This window comes from Pollicipes pollicipes, unplaced genomic scaffold (assembly GCF_011947565.3).
Source record: "Pollicipes pollicipes isolate AB1234 unplaced genomic scaffold, Ppol_2.1 Scaffold_4881;HRSCAF=5763_pilon_pilon_pilon, whole genome shotgun sequence".
NCBI classification, from domain to species: domain Eukaryota; kingdom Metazoa; phylum Arthropoda; class Thecostraca; order Pollicipedomorpha; family Pollicipedidae; genus Pollicipes; species Pollicipes pollicipes.
This window is the reverse complement of record NW_023596576.1, coordinates 34,800,506-34,828,112: the sequence shown is the minus strand read 5'-3', so window position 1 is coordinate 34,828,112 and position 27,607 is coordinate 34,800,506. Positions and strand designations below refer to the sequence as shown.

Below are 27,607 nucleotides of genomic sequence, written 5' to 3'. Positions count from 1 at the left end.
CGGCCAGCCATCGCCGTCCCCGGCTCATGGGGTAGGGCTCCAGAGCGGGGGAGGGCGCTCCCACAGCAACCAAACCCATGAGAAGCGGCGCGTCGGCATACGACTCCAGTTTATCCAGTTTATGGAAAGCTTTTGATTGTGAGCAAGGTTGTAGTTTTTTGCAGGGGGGGGGGGGTGGCTCAAGTCCCTGAACTTCGGATAGGGAGCTAGCCAAATTAGGGGCCAAACCCGATTTTTAATGTATTTTTTTAATGTTCAGTGTAGGTTTTAGTCAGAGCGTAGTTCGCTGTTCCCCTCCCCCCCCCCCCCCACTTAGCTTGCGAAATTACGCCCTCGGCGTCTATTGACTGCAACTAACAAGTAGCTACCAGACTGTAAGCTATTGATTTCAGACTGGTTATAGGACGGTACACCACACCGCAGGGTCAAGTGCTCCGTAATGCAGCTGTCTTTGTGTAACATTCGGCACAGCCCAATCGATGCAATGTCTTGTTGAACACTGAATGTGTTGGTTGAATGTTAATGGACCAGGTTGAATGGACTAGGTAAACCAATATTCCCACCCTAGATCTGGATGCATTTCACACTATGGTCACACGAACGTCAGCTATGAACCGCCGAAGGCTATAGCTGTTGAAATCTCAGGAGGTTTCAACAGCTCTACAGACATTCCTGGCAGCACTGTTGGAATTTCTGGACGCTCATTTTGTTCTTTCATCGTGGATTACCAGCCACCTCACGAGGAGCACTGACGGGTGCGTAACTCTGAAACACTTGTCCTACCTTTTCTCTTCTTTCCCACCTTAAGTGCTGCACCCAGACGCATAGGGTTGTGAATGTCCTCTACATATTGTTTTGATTTTTCTATCGGTTTTCACTACCGCTTATACTTGAGTGCCGTTACCGTGAGCTTTTTTAGCCGATTCATGGTTATCCATGTCTTTTCCGCGGATTTAACTTCTAGTCAATAAGGACCATACAGATTGATTAACAATCATTTTTGGCGTAGATCCAAAGAAACTTTCTACATGTTCTTGTTCAGTTAGAATTCCTTTCGCAGAGAGAGCACTCAGTGCGTGCTGCAATGAATGCTAAGACTTGGCTTTAGCGTTAGCCCTGCCGGCGAAAGCATCGATGCCTTCAGATGCGGCAGCGCTTGACGTGTTACTCTGAAATATGCCAGTGTTTGGGGTACAGCGTAAAGGCGATCTCGGCCCATCAAACCATCGCGAGAGTGGCGTCATTCCCGTCGTCCTGCGTCTGTCGTGGCCGAAAGAAGGGTGGTGACGATCATGTTTCGCTAATCCTTGGAAGCAGTGAAACGAAAAGTGGTATGTCAGAGCGCGTCGCTTTTCGCAGAATCTGGAGAGGAAGTATCATTGCTTAATTAGATATACGTAATTCAAACCAACTTGAGCGTGGTGTTATATCAGACAAGAGATGCAGTTCAAAGTCAGCCGACTTTCTTATCGGTGGATCTCACTGAGTGTCAAGTTGGGCGGAAGAAGGCACAGCTCTGGTTCTGCGGGTGCCTCACGGAGCTCAGTGGCCATGAATGTTTTGTTTAGGTGCCCTCCGCGCGCTTGCTCTGGCATTCAGAAGCGTCCATGAAACTCATCCTTGGATTTGGAGATTGAGGTTAAGATATGATGTCAAAACTTGTGTCGTTGCCTTGCCCGTGGCAAGGTATGTCTAATATGGCGTAACGCACGCGTCAGCTGACGCCATGGTCCACGTGACGAAAACGCAGCATGCGCCTCTACAGCACTTCGCTCTCAGAGCATGACAGTTAACAAGCGCTTGGGATTTACGATTTAGGATTAGAGACCCTCGTTAGCAATTGAGAAGTCATCACATGTTCAATTTTTAAGCTCCTTTTCCGTTCTGTATCGCAAAGAAGTAGCGCATCGTCTACGTCCACAAATTCGAATCGAAACCGCCGGGATGCGATTACGCATGCGCGCCAGCCGAGGAGAAACTACTTCCACCGGCTCAGGACGCTCCCAGCAGCAGCCGCAGGAAGTGTTTCTATTTGGCTGAGTGGTCGCAGCGGAGCTCGGCACAAACACCCGCATCAGGACGGCGACCCCGGCTCGTGGTGATGACCCCGGCCGCAGCACGGGCGACGGCGAACAGCGGGGAGGTGCCCTGGGCCTACGCAACATAGCTGGGCTCACAGGCTGAACCACTGATTGCGCTGGCGGCTGCACCATTAATTGAACCTTCGGTTGATCCAGTGGTTGAGCCAGTGCTCAAATTAGCGACTGATCAAGTGCTGATCACGCTAAATGAGTGTCTGTGGCTGTGCACAATTCTGAGTTACCTGGCGTATTACAGCTCACTGAAACCATGAACTATTACGTAAGCGTTTCATTATTTTACCAGGAAAACACGCCGCTGTGAGAAGCCGTCAGTTCATCGAATATGAACTTTAAGATTATCCTAGAGCTGAAACGGAGCTGAAGTGATCACCACACACCGAGCGACAGCCGATAGGCGCTGCAGCCCGCGGCCAGGAGCTCCACCCTGATCCCGAAGGTCACTCTCTGTTCGAATCCTGTATTTTCTCAATGAAGCGGGGGCGTAATGGCGTGAAAGGAAAACGTCACATCCGCTTGCCGTGCACTGAAGCTTAACGGCAATGCCGCGAGACGTCAGGACACCGGACGCTGTCACTGCACGTGGGCAGATGCCCTTGCCGGCTGCGGGAGGCCGTGGAGACGGTTGGGGTGAGAGGTGGCAGTCGAGGTGGAGGTGAGGTGAAGGTTTGAACGATGAGTCAGCTTACCGAAGGGTTTCACCTGCCAGTCATTTGAAATGGGATTCGGTGGTGCGTAGGCGCCACGGACGAGGCTGATTGTTAAACTCAGCAGGTCCGGCCCGCGCTGCGGCGCGTCACAAATGGGGCCGGGCAGAGATGACCTGCCATCGCGCTGATCAGCTGGGTTAAGGTCATCCGCCCACGATCGGAGGATGTCTCGACACCACGCAACAGCGTGGAGACTATGTAACACAGGAGACACCTTGAAACTTCGGATCACTTAGTCACAACGATCTGAGCAAGTGACAGGCAATTCATCAGATGGTGCCTTGTTTGGATATCACCTGCTGACTTTCTAACGCTTTTGCGAAGAGTGGGAGCACTTTTCCATAAATGGTTTATTCGTTAATCATCTTAGGCTTGCGCCTGACCTGCTGGCCGGGCCTGACGTGGTCTGCTTTGCACTCCTGTCCTGCCTGAAGATGTCAGAAATCCTTATTTGAAATCACTTCCCCGTTCAGTAAACCGTCTGAATATGAAAATAAGTTATGTTGTGATTTGTGCTTGTGCTCGTGTGTGTGCTCTTCTGCTCAGAGGATACGGAGATCTCTCGCGTACATTCCTGGTCTTATGTAAATGTCGGCGCAGTGACGCCGTAAATGGAACAAAGTTTTTGGGGAAGGACGATGCAGTTCTTTGCTAGGCTCATATTTTATTTTGTGTGCATATCGGACGAACCGACTAATCATAACAGAACAACTTGAGAAACGTCTGGTTGATCTTAACAGGTTTATTCGTTTCAATGATGCATATCGCCGTTGGCATTGCATCCTCCCCCCGCTCTTCCCGCCTGCCACGTCACATCGCGGTGGAAAATAGTAACCCTAATTTGTTATAAGCACCGGCATTCCGAGTGACAATGCCAACAGGCACCTCAAGGCCGCCCGTTTCTTGGAAAAAAAATGCCCCCCTCGGCGTGGCCCATGTCTTGGCCCTCTTCCAGCCGTATAATTCCAAGGGCATTACCTCACCGGCCCTATAGACAATTTCATGGTGTCCCGGCTGACCGGCACAAAAACTGGCCCCTCCGGTCGGGCCAATACCGGCGCCTGATCGGGCGAGCCAGGGCGAGGCGCCGGTCGGCGGGCGGGCAGCTCACCTCGCCGGCCTCGGCGGCCCACTGTGGCCGGTGTCGCAACCACTGCGAGCCGGCCCACGTGCCCGGCCGCTCTGGGAACTCGTCCCCGCCGCGCTGACCTGGCCGTCATTTGCCACGGCTTGCGACGGAAAACGGCCCGACCGGCCTCCGAAGTGTGCCGGGCTGCAGAGTGTGGCGAGTCTGTACTTGTCGCCAGAGAGCCTGGGTGAGCGCGCTGGGCTGAAGCGAACGCTGTTGTTCTCTTTGACCCAACACTTCGTACAGGCAGAAAACACTCACTGTGCACGCATCGAGGTCTCTCCGGCCTGATCAGCATCGCCTATCGCGTCACCAATGCACTGTGCTATTTGCGCAACGCTGGCAGGGCGTGTGCTCCTCGCTGTTTGGCTCCAGGTCTTGCATACAAACTGGCTCACATGCAGACCAGGGGATACACATCAAAGACTAATATCGAATGAATGCTTGGAGAATGAAAGAGTCTTGACACTGGCACTTTATGGCCATACAGCGGCACAAGCAGTTCAAGGTTGCCCTCCCAACAGCCGGATTCTTCGTCCCGCCTCACGGATCAGTTGTGCCGAAAGCGTGTTATGAAACGCCGTGTTTGCCACGGTCTGGTGCCAGGGCACCCGTGCAACTACCGGCTCGACTGCAGCCAGGTTTGCGCGCTCGGCCGCCGCGCCGACGCCGTGCCGTGAGCCGGCAGGGCGCCTCCGGCTCCGCGCTGTTACGTGCTCGGCGGCCGTTGGCGGAGCGGGCCGGCCGCAGTTACAGCGAGTGGTGGGCTGCGCCAGCCGGCGGCGCCCTCTCCGCGCCGACCCGCGCGCCCCGCGGGACATCCGCAGCAGCGGCCGGCGCGCGCGCTGCTCGTGACGCATGCCGCGTCGGAATTCCCGGTGTTAGATCGGCGTGGATGCGTCGAAGTCTTCGCCGTGTCGTTGGCGCCCGGTCGTCGGCCCACTGCGTCGGTTTTGTGATAGGGGTTAACTGAGAAAAACAAACGTAAACCAACTATCGAAGCTACGCAGAGATTTTCAGAAATTGGCATAAAGAATTGGCAATCCCATCACCGACTGCATGGGATGGCGGATGTGAGGATTCAGAGCAGGAATGCTAGTGTTCCGGTGTCCCTGAGACCAGCTCTGCGTCCAGCGTCCTTCCCTGGCGTCTGCTCCGTCTACAAAAACTTGTGGGCCTTGTGTCTGTTTTCATGGCATTTGTAGGTCTATTCGCCATTGTCCCTCCTGCACATAGTGGCGGCTCTTATAGTTGATGTACTATGCGTTATAACCCGCTTTGTGCTAATATTGCGCATATATCCATCCAAGTTTTCTGGCCATAGTGCCAGAGCTTGCATACTTTATTGTGGGAAATATTATGACGTTGGTGTACAAGACATGCAACTAAACATTGGTGTAACAAATGCCGTTTTCCTACTCACTTGTGAACGACACATAAAAGTGTATCGCCTTACAACTGAGATGTAGGTGTATGAACGAACAAGTAGCATATTTGTGGCATCTTATCTTTGCTCAGGCCTTCTGATCGGTTCGCAAAGGCTGCTGGTAAGCTCGCACATTTCATCGTTATGTTACCCTCACTGTGAGGAATTGCCTCAACATGCGCCCACAAACACCAAGCATCAGCTCCAACTATGGCACTCACTATGGCTTAGGCCGAAGGCCCTGCTTTGCGTTGTGGCGGTGATCCCATAGTTGGCCTGCTAAAGCGGTGTGTTTTTCTCTCCTTCTACGGCGTCCTTCAATAAAACCTTCTACTGTCTGCTTCCTCCTGAGTTGCTATGGGGTCCTGCTACCCTATCGCCGCGTCTCCTTGCCCTATTTCCGCGTCATGCTGCCCTATTGCGTCCTCTGCATGCCCTGTTGCCTCGTCTCCCTGCCCCGCTGCGGTATTCTTCGGTCTTGTTGCTTGTCTTCCCACGTGGTATGTGGGCGTCACGTGCCGCGTTTCCCGGACACCGCCGGCTCGGGCCTTGCCGCGGCTCGTGCGGGGGGCAGCCGTGAGCCGCGTCTGACCCCGCCACCGGAAGTGACACCACCTGTCGCGCGTCCCCCCGCTCGGAGTGGTAAAGACCTGGCATTGCCGCGGGCGCGCCAGCGGCGTCACGCCGCGCCAGTGCCGCGTTCACCCGCGCCACCAGCGCAACAGTGCTCAGCGGACGCTCAGTTTACGATGACTGTGGATAGGTGCCACTTACGGTGCTTACGGGGATACAGACGGGTAATTCTGGTTAGCTGGATGACATCGTTCCCTCAGCCAGGTGCTGCTCTCCGTTGTCTCTTGTTCCGCATCGGCACATCCGAACCGTCTTTGCTCTCTGTACTGATATCTTGGGCACTGGCTGGTACTCACGGATCATCCTAACTGTGATATATATTAATCGTAGCTATAAGCATATACATACTCATTGTTTTATAGGCCAGTCGTGTTTTTCGGACCGACGGTTAGTTCACGCAATCTCAGCCCACATGTGGGCGTCATCGACGTTATGTCAAGGCATTTAGCTGTTTTTGCCGGCCATTCAGGCGCATCGTGTGAACAGTAGTGACTTGGTAAAATGCCGTACCAGTTTCAATTAAAGAAGCGAAGCATTGGAAGATCAGTTTAGAGTTATAAGCCGTGCTCACGAAGGATTAAGATGGTTATTAAGATGGTATGGCTACTTGCAATCGCCTGTAAGAGGTAATGGGAATGCAGCCAAATTTGCATTATTTGATACTGCTTAACCAGCAGCATGAGAACATGCAATACAAACACATCGTACAGCTGCGATGACCGCCGCATGCAATGTTAGCTATTGTTCGCAACCGGCGCCCAATTGAACTTGATTCGGAAACGGCCCACAAATTCTGTTGCTGACACACGGGGCGACAGATGGTGACGACGCTAGACCCGCAACACCCTTTGCTAGTGCGCCGGGAGAAACCCGCCGGCATTTGAGGTGTGTCGTGCGCCGTTGTGCGGCGCAGGTCCGCGGCACGGTCTGCCTGGCGAGGGCTGCAGGTGCGGGGTGAGTACGAGGTCTCGCCAACGCGTGCCAGCTGGGGCAGCCGGGCGCCGCGGACCGGTCTGCCTGGCGAGGGCTGCAGGTGCGGGGTGAGTACGAGGTCTCGCCGACGCGTGCCAGCTGGGGCAGCCGGGCGCCGCGGACCGGGGCTGCCGGGCCGCCGCGTGCCAGCTCGGATAGCCGGCACGTCGGGCGAGGCGGACCGGGGCCGACGGCGCAGTCGGCGCTGGCAGCGGAGGCTCCTCGGCTCACCCAGTACACGATCGTCACATGTGTCGATCGTGTCGATCGCTAGTTATACAGGGTCTCCGCATCTTCCATGGCAGACGTGGGTTTGATCGTGGGTTTACCAACAGTTCCCGTGTTTCCTCTGCCCTCCGTAGTGACTCCCGTTGGTCGCGATGCGACTGTATGGTAAGGCACAGTCAGGACGCTCGGAAAGAAATGCCAGCTTCGTTGGAGCTCCAGTCACCGTGGAAAGTCACATCAGCAGCTGTAACTGCTGACAGGCCGCCAGGCCGCCGCTGCTGCTGCAGCCGTCGATGTGGCAGCCAGCCAGACAGCGGCGCCGTTGGGCCAGTTTGCCGCGTCTGCAGCGCGGCGTTGTTTTCCTGGCTGTCACGTGCCGGGCTGGGCGGTTGTGACGCCGGTCGAGCGCCTTTTTCAGTCGGCCCGGCCAACCGGCGGCCAACACCAGCGCTGTGTTTGTGGCCCGTTATAACCGCTGAACGCGCCACCGGACCGCGCTCCGGGGGGTTTGTTTGCATGGAACCGTCGGAGAGAATCGACCAAGAGCTCCATGGAGTTCATTGAATGAAGCCAACGACAGCGGATTTGCTTGTGGAAAAGACAGCAGCATTTAACAGTCATTTAACGACGAACTGTTTAGTCAGCGACGAAAAACGTTAGTGACTCGGAGCAGGTGTGGTGCGGTCGATGGCAAGAGATGTCAAAGGTCATGCACGCTTTCTCGTTGCTGGATGTGTGATGACCAGGAACGAATTCACAAGACGACAGCTCGGGCACTGAATTTAACCGCCCGTCAAAAAATCCGGGATGGGGAGCTAAGAGTGAACTCAGTGTTGGTCAAATGCTTTCGTTCCCATTATCGTTCACATTATTAACTATTATTTTTCGCTCAAGATTTGAAAGTAGCACCTGTGCGTCATCGTGTGATGACGTCCACATGTTTTCCAGCCCACTTGTTGGCATCAATCTACGGTAGTGTCGCACCTTGCATGGGCAGGTACAAACGATCTGCAGCTTTTCTTGCCGCCCGGAGCGGTAAACACTTCGGTGCCGTGTGTCAGCTCCTCACCATATTTGCGCTTCTCCCAGCGCTCTCACGTGATTCACTTAGTGTCCGATGAGTGGAGACGGAGGCGGTGAAAGCCAAGCGTGAGTAGAAGCTAGCTAGCCGCTGCCCTTGGTCTTGGTGTCAGGTGAATAGTCATCCCTAGCCGGTCACACAAGAGCCGCCGCGTTCTCTCGAGACGGCCATTGGAAACGGGCGGTGGCGCGGAGCGGCGGGGCCAGTCCCGTGACCTCGGTTCTGCCCTGGGGCGGGCCCTGGCACGGGCCGGGCCGGCGCGGCCTCTCCAGCCTGGCGGGCCGTGCGGCGGCGCTGCCCGGCCCGGCCACGTGTTGCAGCGGCTGTCATTGATACCCGGCTCTCAGGCGTTGTGCAAAGGCGCCGTGGCGTAACGTCGGCCCGGCGGCTGCGGTGACGCGCCTGCGGTCGACGCTGAGGGATGCCTGGTACGGACGCAGCCGGCCTCCTGGGGTCGCCCTCCCTTGACAGGGCGGGACGGCACCGATGAAATACCGCGTTTGTGCCCCACCGCACCGGTGTAGCACGGTACTGGTGTAGCATAGCAACAGCCTAGTGCCTTATCACTGCGTGGTGATGTGCCCATACAGTACGGTATCGGTAAAGAAGTGGTAGCATTGCTGTGACCTGCCCTGTTTCACCAGTGACCTGCCCCGCCTCATCGGTTTCCTGCCCTGCTTCACCAGCAACCCACCGCGCCTCATCTGTGAGTTGCCCCGCCTCACCAGTGACCTGCCCGCCTCCCCAGTGATCTGACCCTCATCATCAGCGACCTGCCATGTCTCGCCAGTGACCTACCCCGCGTCATAGGGATTTACTCAGCTTCACTAGTGAATTTCCCCGCCTCATAGTGGCCTGCCCTGCCTCACCAGTGATCTGCCCCGCCTCACCAGTGATCTGCCCCGCCTTACCAGTGACCTGCCCTGCCTCATAGTGACTTACTCTGCTTCACCGGTAATCTGCCCCGCCTCATAGTGACCTGCCCCGCCTCGTAGTGGCCTGCCCCGCCTCACCAGTAACCTGCCGCGCCTCATAGTGACCTGCCCCGCCTCACCAGTGACCTGCCCCGCCTCAGGGCGAGCCACGCTGCGCGCCATGTATCGGCGTACTCCGGCCCCGATGACAGCGGCGGCCACGGTCCTGAGGCTTCCGAGACCCTGTAACGGCCATCCTATTAGCGGACGGCGCCGATACCACCGCCGCGGCCCATCCGGCGCCGGCGGTGTCGACGGGGCCGGGTCAGGGTCGATCAACAGCGCACGCACCGCGGTCATCATTGGTCGGAGCCGACCAACAGCGCGCACACCGTGGTCATAATGCCTCGGGGTCGACCAACAGCGCGCACACCGTGGTCATGCTTGGTCAGGGCGATCAACAGAGCACGCACCGCGGTCATCATTGGTCGGAGCTGACCAACAGCGCGCACACCGTGGTCATAATGCCTCGGGGTCGACCAACAGCGCGCACACCGTGGTCATGCTTGGTCAGGGCGATCAACAGCGCACACACCGCGGCCATAATGGGTCAGGGTCGACCAACAGCGCACACACCGCGGTCATGATTGATCGGGGTCGACCAACAGCGCACACAACGCGGTCATAATGGGTCAGGGTCGACCAACAGCGCACACACCGCGGTCGTGCGTGGTCGGGGTCGACCAACAGCGCACACGCCGCGGTCATAATGGGTCAGGGTCGACCGACAGCGCACACACCGCGGTCATGATTGATCGGGGTCGACCAACAGCGCACACAACGCGGTCATAATGGGTCAGGGCCGACCAACAGCGCACACACCGCGGTCGTGCGTGGTCGGGGGTCGACCAACAGCGCACACGCCGCGGTCATAATGGGTCAGGGTCGACCGACAGCGCACACACCGCGGTCATAATGGGTCAGGGTCGACCGACAGCGCACACATCGCGGTCATAATGGGTCAGGATCGACCGACAGCGCACACACCGCGGTCATAATGGGTCAGGGCCTACCAATAACGTTCACACCGCGGTCAAACCATGACGCCGCTGCTGATGATATACTGGCCGGGCTAGGTGGGTTTCGCGGGGGAGGCAGCTCCAGCCACGAGTGTTATATATTGACCGAGTTCACTTCAGGGGCGCCATTTGAGCTGTGTTCTTTCACGGATTGTGTCATCAGGCTCCAAAGGGCACTCCTTGGCGTTGTTTTCTTCTCTTAAGCTGCACTGGACATTGACCAAAGCATCTCGCAGCTGGACGGTGTTACATAACAGCCTTGTTACGAGGGTTTGAGATGGTGAGATGGGACTGGATCTCTGACGAGTGGCGGAGCGGGTGGGCTGAGGGGGGGGGGGGGCAGCAGCCGCTGTACACGCCTGCGCCGGCGGCAGCCTGGTGATTTACCACCTCGCCACGCCCTACTCCCACAGTCGTGGGAAGTCCACCAACCACCGTCTGCAGTTTACATGGACTATGGACACCGGTGTCACAGTGCGTGAGTCAAGTGTCAAGGGTTGTGTCAAGCGGGGCTGTATTTGGGAAATTTTGCAGTCGGAAGCGGTGAGGAGGCCATTGGTATGGACGAGAGGAGGCATGTAGACGCAGGCGGCTGAAATGATTCAGAGAAAGAAGACGACGGACGAGAAACGGCGAGGAAAATATCTGTGTGATGTCTTAGAAAGAGAGGTGCTATTTTCCCTTGCCAGTTCGTTCCGGTTCCCTCAGCAGTTCCTTTCACTGGATTTATGACTGGGGGGAGTATAATTGGAAAATAAGTTTCATAACACTTGAAGAAAGATCTCACGCTGCCTGTGGCGGTGCCCCTTCTGATGGCGTGGGACTTCAGAGGTGGAAGAGGTACACCATGTCGTGACGACGTCCCCATATCACGCCCCCTGAGACGATCGGGGTATTTTCTGATCAATTAGACTGGCACATATGCGACTACACCGTTATTGCCGTTTGGAACAGTAGTGTAAGCGGCACTAGGTAAAGCTCAACATTTATGCTGTGCTTAGACGGCCGCGGAAAATATCCCATCACATGATGCACTTTGTTGCAGCTGAACCAACCATTAGACCCTGCACAACATAGTGTGCGCATTATTTTCGATAGAGGCTCTACTGATCTGAAAAGTAACACTGTTCTACATTCCACAGATGCATGTGCATGCATGCATGATTTCCTGCAGGTGCCACCTGCCAAGCCCATGAACCGGCATTATCCCGGTGTAATCCGCCAAACACGTTCTGTACTCTGGAGTTTGGACTGTCACGGGCCTGGGGTGCTGAGTCACTGCCGGACCAGGCGGAGACGACTACGGAACAGAAGTTCCGAGTAGCTCAACAACTCACCAAGCCGCGTCAGGCTCCAGCCGTCCCCCTGGGCTGGCCGGGACGGGCGGGCGTGTCGAGAGCGCGTCCCGTCCCCCGTCCCCCTCCCTCCACATCCCGCAGCCCAGGGCGTCTGCCGCTGACTGGCGCCCATTGGCCGCAACTTCCAACCTGTTGCCCCACGCCAGTCGCTGTGGGCTTCAGGCACCGGACCTCTGTGACCAGTGGTATCGATGACATCTGCAGGCGGTCAAGTTCTAGCGGCGGCGGCCAGTCGGCGCCGGCCACCGTCGCGCCGCCATTCGGGCTCTGCTGCACAATGCATGCACCTTTTACGCTGCCGGACCGTTACCGTGTTCTCAGAGCTGGCCATAACGATGTCGCCACCAGGGACAAGGCTCCGCTCCTGCCTATGGAAGATGTGGTAGCTTATGTAAACGTGCCGATTTCTCCTTCATTCGTCTGTGACGTCGAACCAGCTCGGCAGACGGCGAAAGGGGTCGTGCTTTTCGATGGCTGTCGGCCACGTAGCGATATTTCAGAGCACGTCATGGCTATGCTGCCGCCAGGGACAGCTTGAGAATGCACGGCTGTGATGTCAGTCAGCTCGTGTTACGCATATCGCACGTATTAATTCTAGCGTTATTTGTAAACGTTAGCGCATGTATGCACCGCAAATAATCGACCCCGATAATGGTTCACAACAATGATCGTCAATTTAACTTCTGTGCAAGCCTCTTTCACAATCGAAAGATACGCCCTCATATGTCATTTCAAAGTGTTGATTCACGAGTCATGAAACAGTCTTTGGGCACCGCAAAAATGTTACGAATTTCACCGAGGGTATTTTCCGAGGACATCGGACGATGCGTATGAGCATGGACCACATGCGACAGACCGATTTCCAGTTAGGGAGACCACCCCCATAGTGATGATGTATATAGTCACTCGTGTAATCGTGGTCCATGCAGCTGTATTCAGCCCTCCGGCATGCGCTAACCCAGCGTTTGGTACCGCCAGGCTTCGTGACGTGGTGTGACCTGTGAGACGCGTCCGAGTACGGGAGTGACCGCCTTCTGGAGAGTCCGCCGCCGCCGCCACCGTCGCCATGTCGGACGAGAAGGAGGGAGAGGACGTGACCATCCAGGGCTTCGACAACCCCGTATTCGAGGACGATGAGAAGCCGGCGGCCAGCTCCTCGGACCACTCTGGCTCGGAAGCGGACGCCAGCGAGGCGGACAGCTCCACCAAGCCGTCCAGCGAAACTAAGAAGGAGCAGGAGGCCGTCGATCTCGAGCTGGTCACCATGACGCCAGAGAAGAACGGCAACGGTCTCAAAAGCAAGGACGCCGTCATCGACATCACGTACCACGACAACGGCGACACCATGCCGCACGGCAACACCCACCGCAAGATTATCGGGTAAGCGCTGACGGGGAGTTGCCGTTTGTTGGCTGTTTTTGAACTCCCGCGTATGGCTGACTCGTGACAGATCGTAACAATCAAAACCGCTTCCACTCATCAGTCATCTGACATTACCGAAAGATGCATGATCTGTGTCTGAGGTTGAACTGTCGAGCTGCTGTCAAACTGTCCAAAGGTTGGGCTGTGGAGTCATTCATCGAGCTTTGCCTTTTTGAGTTGATAATTCTCCTCATTGTGACATTTAACGTTCTCATCTGTTCCACTGCTGACTTTTCTCCTTGACGCTGTATGCATGTTGTGTTTGTGACGGTATCGAGAGACGTTTCTGTTCACTCGCTGCCTTGATGCTGGCTTATTTGCACGCGTTGGACATGTTTAAGACCTGAGTTCGCGAGTCATCAATGATTTTGATTCGGAACAAATGCAGATGACTCACGCCAGTGAACGGTGAGTGATTTATGAACACGATTCCGGCGTAGTCGCTGCTGATGAAGACTTCCGTTGGCACGATGTAAGGCGGCCCACACCACGCCTCAATAGCGTCCCTGCATTTCTCAGCGAGCATGCACGGCTGACTGGTGACTGATTCACGTGAAGCGTGCTTAGACATCAGCGATGATTAACTCAAACCAAGCTCATTGACTAAGACTGGAAGAACGGCCGGCAGGTGGCAGTCGCACGGTTTGATGCCAGTAGCCGTGTCGCGGTGGGGGGTGGGGGGGGGGGGGGGACTGGCCCAGCGGCGGCGTCTGCCACAGGCCGTTCTGACGTCACAGCGTATTCCCCACCTCCCCGCTTCCCATCAGGGTGTGTCAGCTGAACGGCTGTTGCTGGAGCGGAAGGTGTGGCCTGTCGTGCTCGATCTCACGCCATCCCCCCCCCCCTTCCTCCCCCTCATCTGACTGTTCTGCATGCGTCACGGACTTGTACATGCACTGTAGAACTGGCTGTTGGATCTTTTTTAACATCTCAGGTAATGTGCTGCACGACAGCTCATCACACATGCACAGATGCAAACAATTACACACTTGCCCACACACACCCATGCAGCGATCAGTAATGTGGTTACCGAAAGGAGCCGACACTGCACACCGTTCGTTCAATTAACACATTCCAGCTCATGTCGCCGTAGCCCCACTTTTTGGTATGCTGTAAAACGTTTCCTATTGCACAACACAGTCGGTCAGTATTCCAGTCGTGATCCACGGCTGCGAAACCTCGTCATTGCTTATCAAGCACCATACATTTACGGCACCAAATTCCCCGGACACTTCATGTCCGGGTTTCTTGGCTAACTCACCGGTGTAACAGCTGGCACCTGGCTTACGAGCCGCGCTTCAATGAAATTGCCGTTACTGTCAGCAGCAAGATTGCCGATTTAACGGTTGAATTGTCTCCGAGCTTAAGTGGCAAGACCGTCACCTCTGTCTGGACTTCTGCGGGGCGTGTCCTTGCAGGCCAATCTAGTTCCAGTCAAACCGGATAGTGTTGCTGGTCCTGGCCCAGCCCTACTTCTGGTGTCGGCCCGGCTTCCTTTGGTGTCGACCAGGCTCCCTCTGGTGTCGGCCCGGCTCCCTCTGGTGCCGGCCCGGCTCCCTCTGGTGCCGGCCCGGCTCCCTGTGGTGTCGGCCCGACTCCATATGGTGTCGGCCCGGCTCCCTCTGGTGCCGGTCCGGCTCCTCTGATGCCGGCCCGACTCCCTGTGGTGTCGGCCCGGCTCCCTCTGATGCCGGCCCGTCTCCCTCTGGTGCCGGCCTGGCTCCGTGTGGTGTTGGCCCGGCTCCCTCTGGTGACGTCCCGGCTCCCACCCTGCGACGCCGGCCCGGCACCCCAGCGTGTGTGGTGCCGGGCGCGGTACCGGCTGCCCCGCGGAGTGGACCGGTTTGTCGGCGGGCGGGCCGAAACAGCCGTGACGCTGCCCGCTTTGTGGACCGGGTCCAGGTGACACGCACCGGGCCCCAAGGACGCGCCGGCGCCGCACCGCGTGTAACCGATAACCCAATAAATTCAAACGCGTGGGACAGGTGGCGAGCGTGTCAAGGTCACCCAGGTACTGGAGACTGGAGAGAAAGAGGGAGAAAGTGATCTGGAGGGACGGGAGGAGTGGCGTGGTACTATTAGAGGGAGGAGCGGTGGAGGACGGATATACGGAGAGCACGATGATAACTTGCCGATAATAGTGCTGGGTTAGCGTTCCAAGAAACGGCAACCAATTTTTTAGTTATAAAGCAGACGCAAGAGAAATGGAGAGACATGGGAGGCAGCTAATAGTGGAAAGGCTTGGGTAGACGGGAAGCACAATTTCAGCAACCCAAGTGTGTTGTATTATACACAAAACGCGTGCATGACCGACCAATATGCGCCTAACTTTAACATATGGACTTGACCAAAGCACAAAAACAGAGCAGGATAATTCCTTGCCCAGGGACAAATTTCGTAGGACCTGTAAGCGTTTTAAATCAGACAGTGAAGTTTTCGGCACCGTTGCACGACCTTGCAGTGACGTCACTTAAAGGGAATGGCATGGTGTTATGTCTGCACCCACACGATCACACCTCCAGAAACGCTTAGTAGCTGCAAATATCAATACCTGCACACTCCGTTTGGTACCTGGTGCAAGGTGTGCACTTTTTGCGACCGACAGTCACTTGGAAAACTGCCTTGCATCGTAAGACTGTCCGGAACTTTGGAGAACCATGTGGCATAGACGAGTTGAGAGTGGAAAATTCCGAAACCTGTGGTAGCAAAATGTCGTGTTGAGGAAAGGTTGGTTACGTGACTAATAACTCCAGCGAAGGTGAGCGTCCGGTTAGCTGGAACTATAACGTCAGCCCAGATCCGTCGAGATGTGCACTGCCTCCTGTCAGGTCAGTATAGCGCACGGTGGCAGCTAGGCCACGCCGGCTTCTACGGAGCAGAAACATTCGTCTCTTACGAAGCCCTGACAGTCAGGGTACTACAATCACCCCCACACGCGTATCGCGGTGCTCGTCAAGGGGCGAGGGAATTGACTGGGCAGGAGATGGTGGCTGTAGTCGGTCGAAAACGTAAGCCGCTCGTTGACATATTTCCTCACAAAGGCAACGGCGCACCTCGTCTTCTATCTAAAGGCCCCGGGGACCGGATGAGGACCGCTGTGAGCCCGCCACATCCGTCCGTGCGAATTGCTCCCCTCAGGGGTACTAACAAGACAAAAGACACCGTCTGGTTCCCTAGTGGTCCCTCCCCCGGTGGTGTCATGTCTTGTCTCCATCTGACCGTGTCGGTGTGAGCGTGTGTGTGCGCTTGGATGTGTACGCAGACGCTGGTGTGCCCGTTATGAACTACGCTCGGTCGATTTTCTTAGTTTTGCATGATGAGCTTAATATGTTTGGGTGAGGCGTGCGTCGGCACGCTTCACCCGTGCTACGCCAGCCTCACCACCCACCGCGAGAAACCCCCTTTCTTCCTGACCTTTCTACCGACCCTAATCGACCATAGCTTAACCAAGTTATTTCTTTCCAAAGCGTGCCAAAGGAGTTCCACGACGGTGGGTTTAATGCCCACGACGTGAGTATCACATACTTCAAAGACGACCCGTTTGCGTCGCAGCCGTTGTCGCTGGACGGCACCGGCGCCGCGCTCTCTGAGTGGGGGGTCCAGGCCGATCGTTGGGCGGCCCAGCCGCAGCATTTCGGCGCCACGCCCGCTGTGTTCTCGATCCAGGAGCGGTCGGCAGGCAAGCCGCGGTGCGTCGCCACGCCCGCGCAGCTCGCGCTGCAGGACTCCGACGAGGTGGTGTACTTCAACTGCGCTGAGCTGGGCCGGGCTGCCGCCAGACGGCGCGCAGAGCCGCCGGCCGAGGCAGACGGCCGGCGCGCCGCGCCGCTGCTCCTCAGCCCCGGCTCGCTGGCGGCCGACAGCTCGGCGTCGAGCGCGACCCGGCGCGCGCCGCGGCGGCCAGCCGAGGCCGAGCGCCACGCGCTGCACCTCACCATCCGCGTGCCGGCGTGGGTGCCGAGCGCCGAGGATGCGCGGCGCGGCGTGCGCCGCTTGCTGACGGCTGCCGGCGGCCGGGGGCGCCACTCCGGTGACAGGGGAGGCAGAGCGGCCGCCAGGAAGCAGCACCGACCGCGCGCCGCCCGCGGACGGTGACGGCGACCGAGCCGGGTCGGCCGAAGACGGCTGGGGCGGCCGGCTGCGGCGCGGGCTCGCCGCGGCCGTGGCCGTCAAAGCCGAGCTGTCAGCGCGGCTGCGGTCGGGTGTGAATGGGGCGCCCGGCGCCGAGCAGGCCGCGCAGCGAGCCGAGGCCGGTGGCGGCGCGGAGGCCGCGCCTCCGAGTCAGCCGCCGGCCGCTGACCGCCTCCTGAGCTGGCTGCGCCGCCAGCCTCACAGCAGAGCGGGGCCGGCGGGACAGCGGGCCGCCCACGGAGAACGAGAACCGGCCTCGGTTGCAGCGTACGCTGCGAGAGAGCCTGCCGGCATTGAATGCTGAGCAGCTGGCTGCCGCCGTCCGACGATGGTACCACTGTCGCCTGCCAGAGTTTCCCCTGCGCAGAATATGGCTTCCTCTCTGCCCAGCATCCAGGCCGAGCTGCACCAGCAAAGGCGCTTGCATAGTGCAGTGTAGTTCCACAGCATAGTGCAGAATGCGTAGTCGAGTGGGAGAGTCTGTTTTAGTGGCGTCTTGCTGAAGTAGTCCTTCGGTCGTAGGGCTTACGGTATGCATGCTTCAAGTTTGCACTCCTTGTTGATGCGCCAGCTCAGATTAGCTATCCCCAAACTACAAAAGCATTTCTCGTTTTGAATAGCGTGTTTACCTCCGACAGAGATTAGATCAAGAGCCCTGATTGTTTGTGAGTTAGCTAGTGATCATTATGTTTTTGTTCTGGTTTTTATGAGTAATGTTCTCGCCGTGGTAATCCATGAATGGAACACTTATTGCGCGGGTTCCGAATCTTTGCATTTATTCCAATCTGTGGATGTGGTCTTGTAGCAAACAGGCTACAATTTCAGTGCACGGCATAGTGCTACTAAATTCACCATGTAGTTAGCTGCCAACCACACGAGCATAAGTTGTGTTGGGATTTTGTCAAGTGTATTCAGTTGCGTAATGTGCCTGACCGGACTGGCCGAAAAACAGCTGACGCAGCGTTAAACCCATTATTACACTGCGAACAATACCTTGTTGTGCGAGCTCGACAAATAGTGATAGAATGCACACTTCCCTCTTAGCTGATGCGTGCGACGGAAGCGCTTCCTGATGTTCGCCGATCGAAAGGTTCACGCTATTGGCTGCAAATGAGCAATCCACCTTGCGCCTGTAGCCTAAGCGTAACAGCGACTGATTTTCTCCATTTACCCTCTCCACACCCGTGTGCGTGTGCATCATCGTGTGCGTCGGATCGGTTTCAACGCCCAGCGTCATCAGCAGCTTTACCCCCTCCCCCCCCCCCCCCAGCGACATGCACGTTTGTGTGATCTGGGCCACTGCACGCTTTACACTGGCCCCACCGGTAATGGTGCGTGTCCCTGCCAGGCCTGACGAACACGGCCTGCTCGACCTTTGCAGGGGAGAGAAGTACTACCCCGGCGGGAGGGAGACGCACACCAAGCAACGGTGGCTGTGCTGGGCCGGCATTCTGTCGGCCATACTGGCCGTCCTCATCTTCATCGTGCTCCTATCCAGTGAGTACCACTCGAACGACAGCGAAGGACGCCGGTAACCACTGACACCGGTAATGGCAGACGCTGATAACAACGGCCGCCAGGTACCACGGACGCCGGAAACGGCAGTTGTCGGTAAGGGCAGACGCCGTAGATCACGGAAACCGGCGCCCCAGACGTCGGTAAGAACAGACGTCGATCACCACAGACGCCAGGTACGGCAGTTGTCGGTAAGGGCAGACGCCGTAGATCACGGAAACCGATGCCCCAGACGTCGGTAAGAACAGACGTTGATCACCACAGGCGCCGGAAACGGCAAACAGCGGCAAGAACAGACGCCCCTAGCCACGGACGCTGCTAATGATCAACGCCTGTGGCGACGAGCGCCGTCGACGATGGATATCGTTAACGACAGCTAAGGGCCGCATCCATCTATCCAAGCCGAATTCGCGGAGCTTCTCCAGGCTGAGAAGCCCAAGGACGGCAGGGCTTTGTCCACGCTCGGCATCGACCCAAGCTTTGCAGCGCGGCATTTTTCAGACCTCGGCTTATACCGAGCGGGCTGGATACCTCTGGCCCGGTGGATTACCAGGAACAACTGGGAGGTGGAGTACTCACCAACAACCACGTGACGTTCTCCCCGTCGCTGCAGTGCATCCCACATATTTGTACCGCATCATGGCCTAGCCTCCTTCAGGGTGCGGCGCGTAATATAACCGTCTGCTCTGGATTGAGCGAGGCTAGGACAGACCGGGCTGGGTGCGACGCGGCGCTGGTTGGGACAGTCGACGGGATCTTGGCAGTCATCGGCGTTGTGGGGTGGTGTTACAGCGTGCAAATGCGGCGGGAAGGGATGTACTTTCTGTATTTATGTGTGACTTACGAGTCCGTTCTTGGACGGTGGACTTCTGATTCTCTTGTTTGTTGTCAACAAATATGAATGGATTGAGCTCATGCAAGGAGGACCGACTTAAGCGTGTTTCGTGCAGTGGCATGATTTTCTATTTTGTTGCAGCTGGGACATTCTCCGGCGGGACGGACGCAGCCGTCAACGCGACGGAGCAGGCCGCCCTGGATGTGGAGCCATCTAAAGAGCCATCAGGAAGCTCAAGTGCTGTACGGCCACCACCCCCCGCACCATTTAGTGAGTGCAGACTGAGCCAAAGCATACCACCGAACTGCAGTCTCAATGCGTTACTGCCACGTGATTTCGGTCACCAAATATCTCCAATTTGCTGTTTAACCTTTTTCCTCCTGCTGATTTTAAATTTTGTACGCAATGATTCGTTTGTTTACTTTTGGATGTTCTCACTTCTAACGCGGTACGCTTGTGCTCGGAATTTGGTGTTTGGGAAGCGTGAAAATAATGCATGCAAATAAAAACGACGCCTTGTCTAGGTGGGGAACTCTTCCACTGTTTCACATCACGATGTCTGGGGGTCTCTGTTCCAGTTGAGAACGTGTTTACTGGCTCGATGCGTCTAGACGAACCGTTCTCGGACGCGCTGAACGACGCGGAGTCGGCCGAGTACAAACAGCTCGCCTCCACCGTCGAGCGGGAGGTAAAGGACGCAGGACCGCGTGTTATTAAATGTGCATCGCCTGCGTGCAGCTGGATGATATCTGTACCCCGCTGCTCTGTCATCTGGTATGGACTGCAACAAAAAACTATCTACGTGCTGGATCTGTGACGTAGAATTATCCGTGTGGTTAGACAGGTAGAGGACGGTACGCACTTGCTCCTGGATGTACCAAATATGCACCTGGTATCATATTTGGAAGGGCGGGGAATTTGCTATACATATTAACTTGTAATTCAAGCAGTGCAACGGAATAGCCTAAAAAGCGTAAATGATCGCTACAGCCGAAGCACTTTTAAACCTAAATACCATCGTACTAGCCTAAAAGCGCAGCAGGAGCATGCAAAGGTCAAATGCTACTATCAGCCCTAACTCATAACGCTCGTAGGGGGGGGGGGGGGGGGGTAGGAGATACAGATCTTCGTTGCAGTCGACAGTGCAGACGATCACGGTCATATGCAGTCCATAATTCAGTGATTTGCAATGATATGCCAAGCGTTACGTGCTTGCATACAATGACTGTACATATCTTCGTCACTACCTGAACATATGACAAAGCGGTCCAAATTCCAAAGCTCTTGATGTCAGATAATATGCCATGCGCGCTGCTCTGGTGCCCATTACAGCAGGCCGCGTCATGGCCAGGCGCCTCAGTGGGTGGCCGCGCCGGTGGCCCGCTGCTTAGGGTGTCCTGCTGGGGAGCGTGACCGGCAGGGGGTGGTCGCGCCGCTGGCCCGCTGCTTAGGGTGTCCTGCTGGGGAGCGTGACCGGCAGGGGGTGGTCACGGCGCTGGCCCGCTGCTGAGAGCGTCGCCGGCAGGTGCCGCAGGGGGTTGTGGCGAGAGCCCACATCGCGTCAGGCCGTCGCGCTGTAGCACAGGACATGATCAGCATCACTCTGCACACAGCACCAAATGCTCAATGGCAGAGGAAACTTTCATTGCACGTTGTTCTCGTGACAACAGACTCGGTGATCCGAATTAGGTTAGAAAATAAAACAGCGCAGCCCACACTATGCACCTTTCGCACCAGAGGGTGGCTTGACTGTGCCCCAGCGCTCGTGGCAGGGGCTGACGGCTTACGTCTGGTTTCCAACAGCTGGAGCTGGTGTACGCGGCAGAGCAGTGGCAGGAGGGCGCTGACGTGGGCCCCATCCGCTCCAAGGTCACCGGATTCTCGTAAGCTCGCTGCCACTTCCTCGTTTCATGCAGTCCGGCCGGGTTCCACGCACGATAGCTGCCCTGCAACACTGTTTAACCTAATTAAGTATTTAATGCAATGGCTCTACAATATTCGGAGTGTCCCAGACGCCGAACTCAAGCGGAGTCGTTAAAATGCTCCAGGATGGTCGTACATTACGATGAGTTATGATAGCAGGGATGCGTTTTATATCTTGAAACCGCCTGCTGCTGCCTTTCCGTGTAACTGTGCGATTTATCGCGTGGACATTGAGTTGTCAATGTAGCGGTCCATCTGGCGCTGTGCGGTGTTGTGTCGGTGCGTGCGATTACGGACGCCTGGTCGCGCCGACGGCCGAGCAGCGCCGGTGGCTGATGCCGTCCGTCGCCGCAGTCCCGGCAGCGTGGTGGTTACGTACGACCTGGTGGCGGACCGCGCCACGCCGGGGACGCCGCCGGCCGAGGTCAGTGATCGCCTCCAGCGTCGGCTGACCGAGTACTTCCTGCCGGCGGAGGACGCCGCCCCTCGCAGTCTCGCCGTCACTGACGTCACCGTTCAGCGTGAGTCGCCCGCCGACGGGGGCCGGCAAACGGCTGACGGTGGGCTACTTGCGGGGGAGAAAGCATGCTCGGGGCCAATAGAGGTCGTCTCGGTAAAAGTGGAAAAAGAGATCTAAATGGCCAGGAACCTGCCAGTCATACGCTTGTTGGGTTCGCTTCGGATTAAGAGCCCTTTGGGTCAATTGTGTCCCTTTCAGGGCTATTTGATAAATGAGATTGGATGGTGGTGGGGCATCATGCATATATCTAAATGCAGCAGGGTCCTTTGTAGTTGTCTGGCTTGCACAGAGACACCGATACGGGGTGTGTGTATAGCTCTTGGACGGGTCCCGACAGAGGACACTTAGACCCACTCATGGCTGGTGCGTACGGCTTGTCCCGGATAAACGGGGCGTTGTGAGGATGCAGGATGAAGCGACAATGAGCAGAGCAGACGGATGTAGACGTGCTATCGGTCACACAGCCGTACCATGTCCTCATGTTAGGTTAATGTTGGAAATTAACAGTGTACGGTGCGTGCTCGGATACGGTAGACCATAGGGAAACTGCTTGTACAACATTTCCCAATGACAACACTGCGCTAGTGCAACATGCCTTCACTCTGTGTATTAGGACCCTGTCGCGCTCCAGTGAGCGCCTGACTTCTCTGTCCCGGCCGCGTGCTGACCGCCCGCTGTGGCCTGTGATCGGCAGCGATGGAGGACGCGTGCGCCTCGGGCCAGGCCGGGTGCTCCCACCAGTGCTCCTTCTCGCTGGTGGACGTCTCCTTCACCTGTCGGTGCCCGGAGGGTATGCAGCTGGCGGCCGACATGAAGACCTGCGGTGCGTCCGGTACGTAACAGTGTCAGCACGCGCCGCGGTCTAGCTGTAACGGAAGCAGAGAGTACGCCTGGTAGCTGCTCTGAACACGGCTGCATGTGACGACGAGCTTCAAAAGCATACGGCAAGCCTTCTAGATGCTCCTGTAGCATTGTCACGGCATACGTATATCAATGTATGGGTGCGCTTATCTACTGACGCCCTTGCCCCTAACGTTTGCTGGCTTTGAATTCTAGCGTAATACAAACCTCGACTGATATCTCGCCAGCCCACGGACACTTTTAGTTGGTTGCTGCATCTTCTGATGCCAGCTTTCATGTCAGTATCAGACCGACCCTCTCACTGAGTCGGTATCGCATCGATGCCGCGGCCGTCATCAGGTCAGGTCATCAGGTCGCCACCAGGTGAGCGTCTCTCGCACAAAGATGAGCCAGCGCGCCGGATGGTGGCTCTGGTGGCGTGCCACGTCAACTCTCCAAAGTGGACGCACCATCGTACTGCGGGCGTGTGAAGGGATGAGGAGATGCCGGACAGTGGGACGAAAGGTGGAACCCCAATTTAACAGTGGCCTTATTCAATCCGCGTCGTGTTATCATGTAATTAGTCCCAGCTCACATGCTGCTTTTGCAGGTGCTTGTCATATGTGAAGAAATATTTTCTTAACAGGGCGGAATGGGACGGTTACAATGTGTTATTGATTGACAGATTTCATCAAGACGTGGGCGAGTGAATATGTGGCCGCTGGAATGGTGCTCCTGTGAATGGTCGGAGCATGGGAATTGGTCTTCGATAAAAATGCCTCGATTGACGTGATCTGCGAAGTGTTGGTTAACCTGACAGGAACGTGCTAGACTAATGTCTGCGTATGTGTCATTTACAGCACACGACGCTGACGAAGCAGCTATCGAGCCAGAGTCAGAGTTGACTGTGGAGTCAGAGCCAGAGTCAACTGCTGAGCCTGAGCCAGAGTCGACCACAGAGCCAGAGCCAGAATCTACTGCTGAGCCTGAACCAGAGGCAACCGCTGAGCCAGAGCCAGAATCTTCTGCTGAGCCTGAGCCAGAGGCAACTGCCGAGCCAGAGGCAGAGTCAACTGCCGAGCCGGAACCAGAGTCAACTGCTGAGCCGGAACCAGAGTCAACTGCTGAACCTGAACCGGAGACAACTGCTGAGCCGGAGCCAGAGGCAACTGCTGAACCTGAACCGGAGTCAACTGCTGAGCCGGAGCCAGAGGCAACCGCTGAGCCAGAGCCAGAATCTACTGCTGAGCCTGAACCAGAGGCAACTGCCGAGCCAGAGCCAGAGCCAGAGTCAACTGCTGAGCCGGAACCAGAGTCAACTGCTGAGCCGGACCCAGAGTCGACCGTGAAGCTAGAACCAGAGGCAACTGCTGAGCCAGAGTCAAAGGCAACTGCCGAGCCGGAGCCAGAGTCGACCGCGGAGCCAGAGCCAGAATCAACTGCAGGGGAAGAGCCAAAGTCAGCTGCTGTGTTGCATGCTGATGAGAGTGGCTCGACCGAGGCGCCAACTGGCGGGTCGGGAGATGAAAATGGCGCCGTTGTGGCCGACGCCGCCCTCGTAGCGGAGGCGGCGACCTCTGAGGAACCGAAGTCAACTGCCGAGCCAGAGCCCGAGACCAGTACGGAGCCGGAGTCTAAGACCAGTGCCGAGCCAGAGCCCGAGACCAGTGCCGAGCGGGAGCCCAAGACCAGTGCCGAGCCAGAGTCTGTGCCCAAGGATCTGACTCTAGAGGAGAAGCTGCAGCTGGGGGCCGAGATGGGCATCAAGCCAGAGTGGGAGAACGGTGCGTTCGACGCGGGCGCCCCAGTCACCGACGCACCCGGTGCCATGGAGCCGGAGGGCACGCCCGAGCCGGCGACACCCTTCGGCCAGGCCGACGTCAGCGAGGACGAGGTGCTGACGGAGCAGCTGGAGGACGTCAAGACAGACGCCCAGGCCGAGCCCGACCTGAACGAGGTGTCTGGCGAGCCGGTCAACCCGCCCACACTAGCTGATGACGAGCTGCACCACGGTGTCAAGGACGAGGACGCCGAGCTGGTGGCCGTCAAGCGCGGCCGGGTGTTCGGCAAGCCGCTTGACAGGCAGGCTAAGGCGCTGGACGAGGTGGTGGATGACAGTATAGAAGCGCTGGAGCAGACCGGGGAAGGCAGCGGCGCGATGATTGAGGAGATGGAGGCCACAGACCAATCTCAAACACATGCTGATACTTTCTCCGAACTGGGGTCACAGGCGGAGACTACTCCTGAACCAGAGCCTCAGGCTGAGACCACTCCTGAACCAGAGCCTCAGGCTGAGACCACTCCTGAACCGGAGCCTCAGGCTGAGACCACTCCTGAACCGGAGCCTCAGGCTGAGACCACTCCTGAACCGGAGTCTCAGGCTGAGACCACTCCTGAACCGGAGCCTCAGGCTGAGACCACTCCTGAACCGGAGCCTCAGGCTAAGACCACTCCTGGACCAGAGCCTCAGGCTGAAACCACTCCTGAACCGGAGCCTCAGACTGAGACCACTCCTGAACCGGAACCTCAGGCTGATACCACTCCTGAGCCAAAGACCCAGGATGAGACCACACCTGAGCTAGAGCCTCAGGCTGAGACCACACCTGAACCAGAGCCTCAGGCTGAAACCACTCCTGAACCGGAGCCTCAGGCTGAGACCACTTCTGAACCGGAGCCTCAGGCTGACACCACCCTTGAACCAAAGCCCCAGGATGAGACCACACCTGAGCCAGAGCCCCAGGCTGAGACCACTCCTGAACCAGAGCCCCAGGCTGAGACCACCCCTGAGCCGATGTCTAAGGCTGAGACCACTCCTGAACCAGAACCCCAGGCTGAGACCACTCCTGAATCAGAGCCCCAGGCTAAAACCACACTTGAACCAGAACCCCAGGCTGAGACCACACCTGAGCCAGAACCCCAGGCTGAGACCACACCTGAGCCGATGTCTAATGCTGAAACCACTCCTGAACCTGAGCCTCAGGCTGAGACCACACCTGAACCGGAACCCAAGATCGAGACAACACCCGCACCCGAACTGGAGCCTCAGGCAACAACAACACCCGAGCCAGAACCTCAGGCGGACGCAGGCCTTAAGGCTGAGACAAAGCCGGAACAGGAGTCTCAGGGTGAGACCGCAGCTGAGCGGGAGCCGGCAGCGGCGCCAGCAGCCCCGAGCCAGGAGGAGCCGGCGGCCGCCCCGGCGGCAGCCGAGGCGGCCAGCCCGCCAGCGGAGGCGGACTCAGGGCAGCGGCGCAGGCGGAGGCGGTAGTGAGGCCGAGGAGCAGCGGGTGTGCAGTGGAACGGACACCATGTGATACAAATGAGCGCGCGCGCCAGTACTGAAGGGAAACCTGAGACAGGCATGCCCCGATCGTCGTGGCAAGGTCGCTTCCCGCCCGGGAGGGCCGGGCGCCTGGCTTGACGTGAAGTCTGACGAGAAGTGAGCGCGGCGAGGTCAGAGTTAGTGCGCTGAGCGCATGCGATTCAGTGAGCCTGGTGTGACGCGAGTCCTGTAGCTTGTGATGCAGTGGAATATGTGCCTTCCTTTCTGTAACGCTGGCGGCAGTATATGTATGTGTACATATGAGCGTGCTAGTATGAACTGAACATAGTGACATTCCAGAGCCGGCGTGTGAAGTTGGATGGCTCGCCTGCGCATGTTGGCCGCCACTTGACCTTCGACTGCGAGCATGAGCCGCGCGCCGGCGTGAGCCGAGCCAGACTCCTAGTGGCCCCGAGCGCAGTTGGAGTGGTCCTCGGCTGCTGACGCCACTCGTCGGATAATTGACGGCTCTGTCAGTGCCCGGGCCAGCGCGGGTGCACTGGTCAGGACGGAGCACGGCGGGCACGCTTGTTGCCTAATAAAACAATCAGCCGGTGACGGCAAAATCCCAGCGCCTCACGGCGGAGTACGGGCTCTAAATTGTGTACACATGCGTAGGCGTTGGAACAGTTCAAAAAGTGTGGGGGCAGGCACGGGGCACATTTAAAGGAAGCGTTTCACATTTGAAGATATTGAAGTAAAAATCGGATATGATATAATACGCTCACTTATGCCTATAGGGATACTTTTTAGTGGAGAAGGTTGCTCTAGGCAACGCAATACCTCTGTTCAGTAGATATGTTTCTCAATACGTCATTGATTATGCTGCCGTACTTTCCTCAACATTGACTCGACAGCGAATTGACGGCCGTTGTTTCCGGAAATCGTGCTCACGAACGCCAGCGATGATCAGCTCAGCAATTATATTTTTATTGGCCTTGATTGCCGCACAGACAATGAAATGGCAGGATCTGAGTGACGTTATTTTGGCGACATGGATGCCTGGGTGATGTTGAAATGGTCTCCCCTTAGAAAGTCTGTACATCTTTGCAAGTGTGTAGCTCAGAAACTAGAAGGGTGCTTGAGAAGGGCAGGGCTATGAATTGCAACGAATGATCTCCGATATGGTTATTTCGTTCAAAACCCCATACAAATGTGGAACACTTAATTTAAGGAGTTTGTATTGTGGAGGCAAGCCCGGCAGTCGGGGAGTGGGATGAATTTTCCGGCTCTTAATGCATCAAATTTAAAGAGATAAGTGAATGTCCCGACACCTACTTGCCACCATGTATCGTAGTCCTACTGTTTTTCCAGGTGCGCAGTCTTATTTTCTCGACGAATCCATACCATTCGGCAAACCGGCCATCCAGTTTCCTACAATTGTGCATGCGTCTTAACGTCACTTCCACTGGGGAGACGAAGTTTCAAAAGTGGATGTATTGCGTTATTTGCGTTATTATTTATTGGGGG

At 56.8% G+C, this 27,607-nt stretch overlaps 2 protein-coding genes across 2 annotated transcripts in view; both read left to right on the top strand.

The window, feature by feature from the left end:
• The window catches only part of LOC119100297 (cAMP and cAMP-inhibited cGMP 3',5'-cyclic phosphodiesterase 10A-like), a 31,956-nt gene extending 22,515 nt beyond the window's left edge, over positions 1-9,441 (top strand). Inside the window, exon 11 of the mRNA XM_037223402.1 lies at positions 9,354-9,441. Within this exon, the coding sequence (XP_037079297.1) occupies positions 9,354-9,441 (88 nt within the window). The remainder of the gene's footprint in view (positions 1-9,353) is intronic.
• Positions 9,442-12,611: 3,170 nt separating this feature from the next.
• On the top strand, positions 12,612-26,438 carry LOC119100940 (cell surface glycoprotein 1). The gene is made up of 8 exons (XM_037224152.1): positions 12,612-13,009; positions 18,564-18,679; positions 19,674-19,802; positions 20,111-20,220; positions 21,336-21,415; positions 21,810-21,976; positions 22,670-22,807; positions 23,676-26,438. The coding sequence occupies exons 1-8, from the start codon at positions 12,696-12,698 to the stop codon at positions 26,081-26,083; spliced, it is 3,462 nt and encodes a 1,153-aa protein (XP_037080047.1). The 5' UTR covers positions 12,612-12,695; the 3' UTR covers positions 26,084-26,438.
• The last annotated feature ends 1,169 nt before the right edge of the window (positions 26,439-27,607 follow it).

Bases quoted from the DNA above. Each gene is read 5' to 3' on its own strand.
- LOC119100940 (XM_037224152.1), top strand. From the start codon at position 12,696: ATGTCGGACGAGAAGGAGGGAGAGGACGTGACCATCCAGGGCTTCGAC. The intron at 19,803-20,110 runs GTGAGTGCAGAC...TCTCTGTTCCAG, and splicing joins ACCACCCCCCGCACCATTTA to TTGAGAACGTGTTTACTGGC. The intron at 20,221-21,335 runs GTAAAGGACGCA...GGTTTCCAACAG, and splicing joins CCTCCACCGTCGAGCGGGAG to CTGGAGCTGGTGTACGCGGC.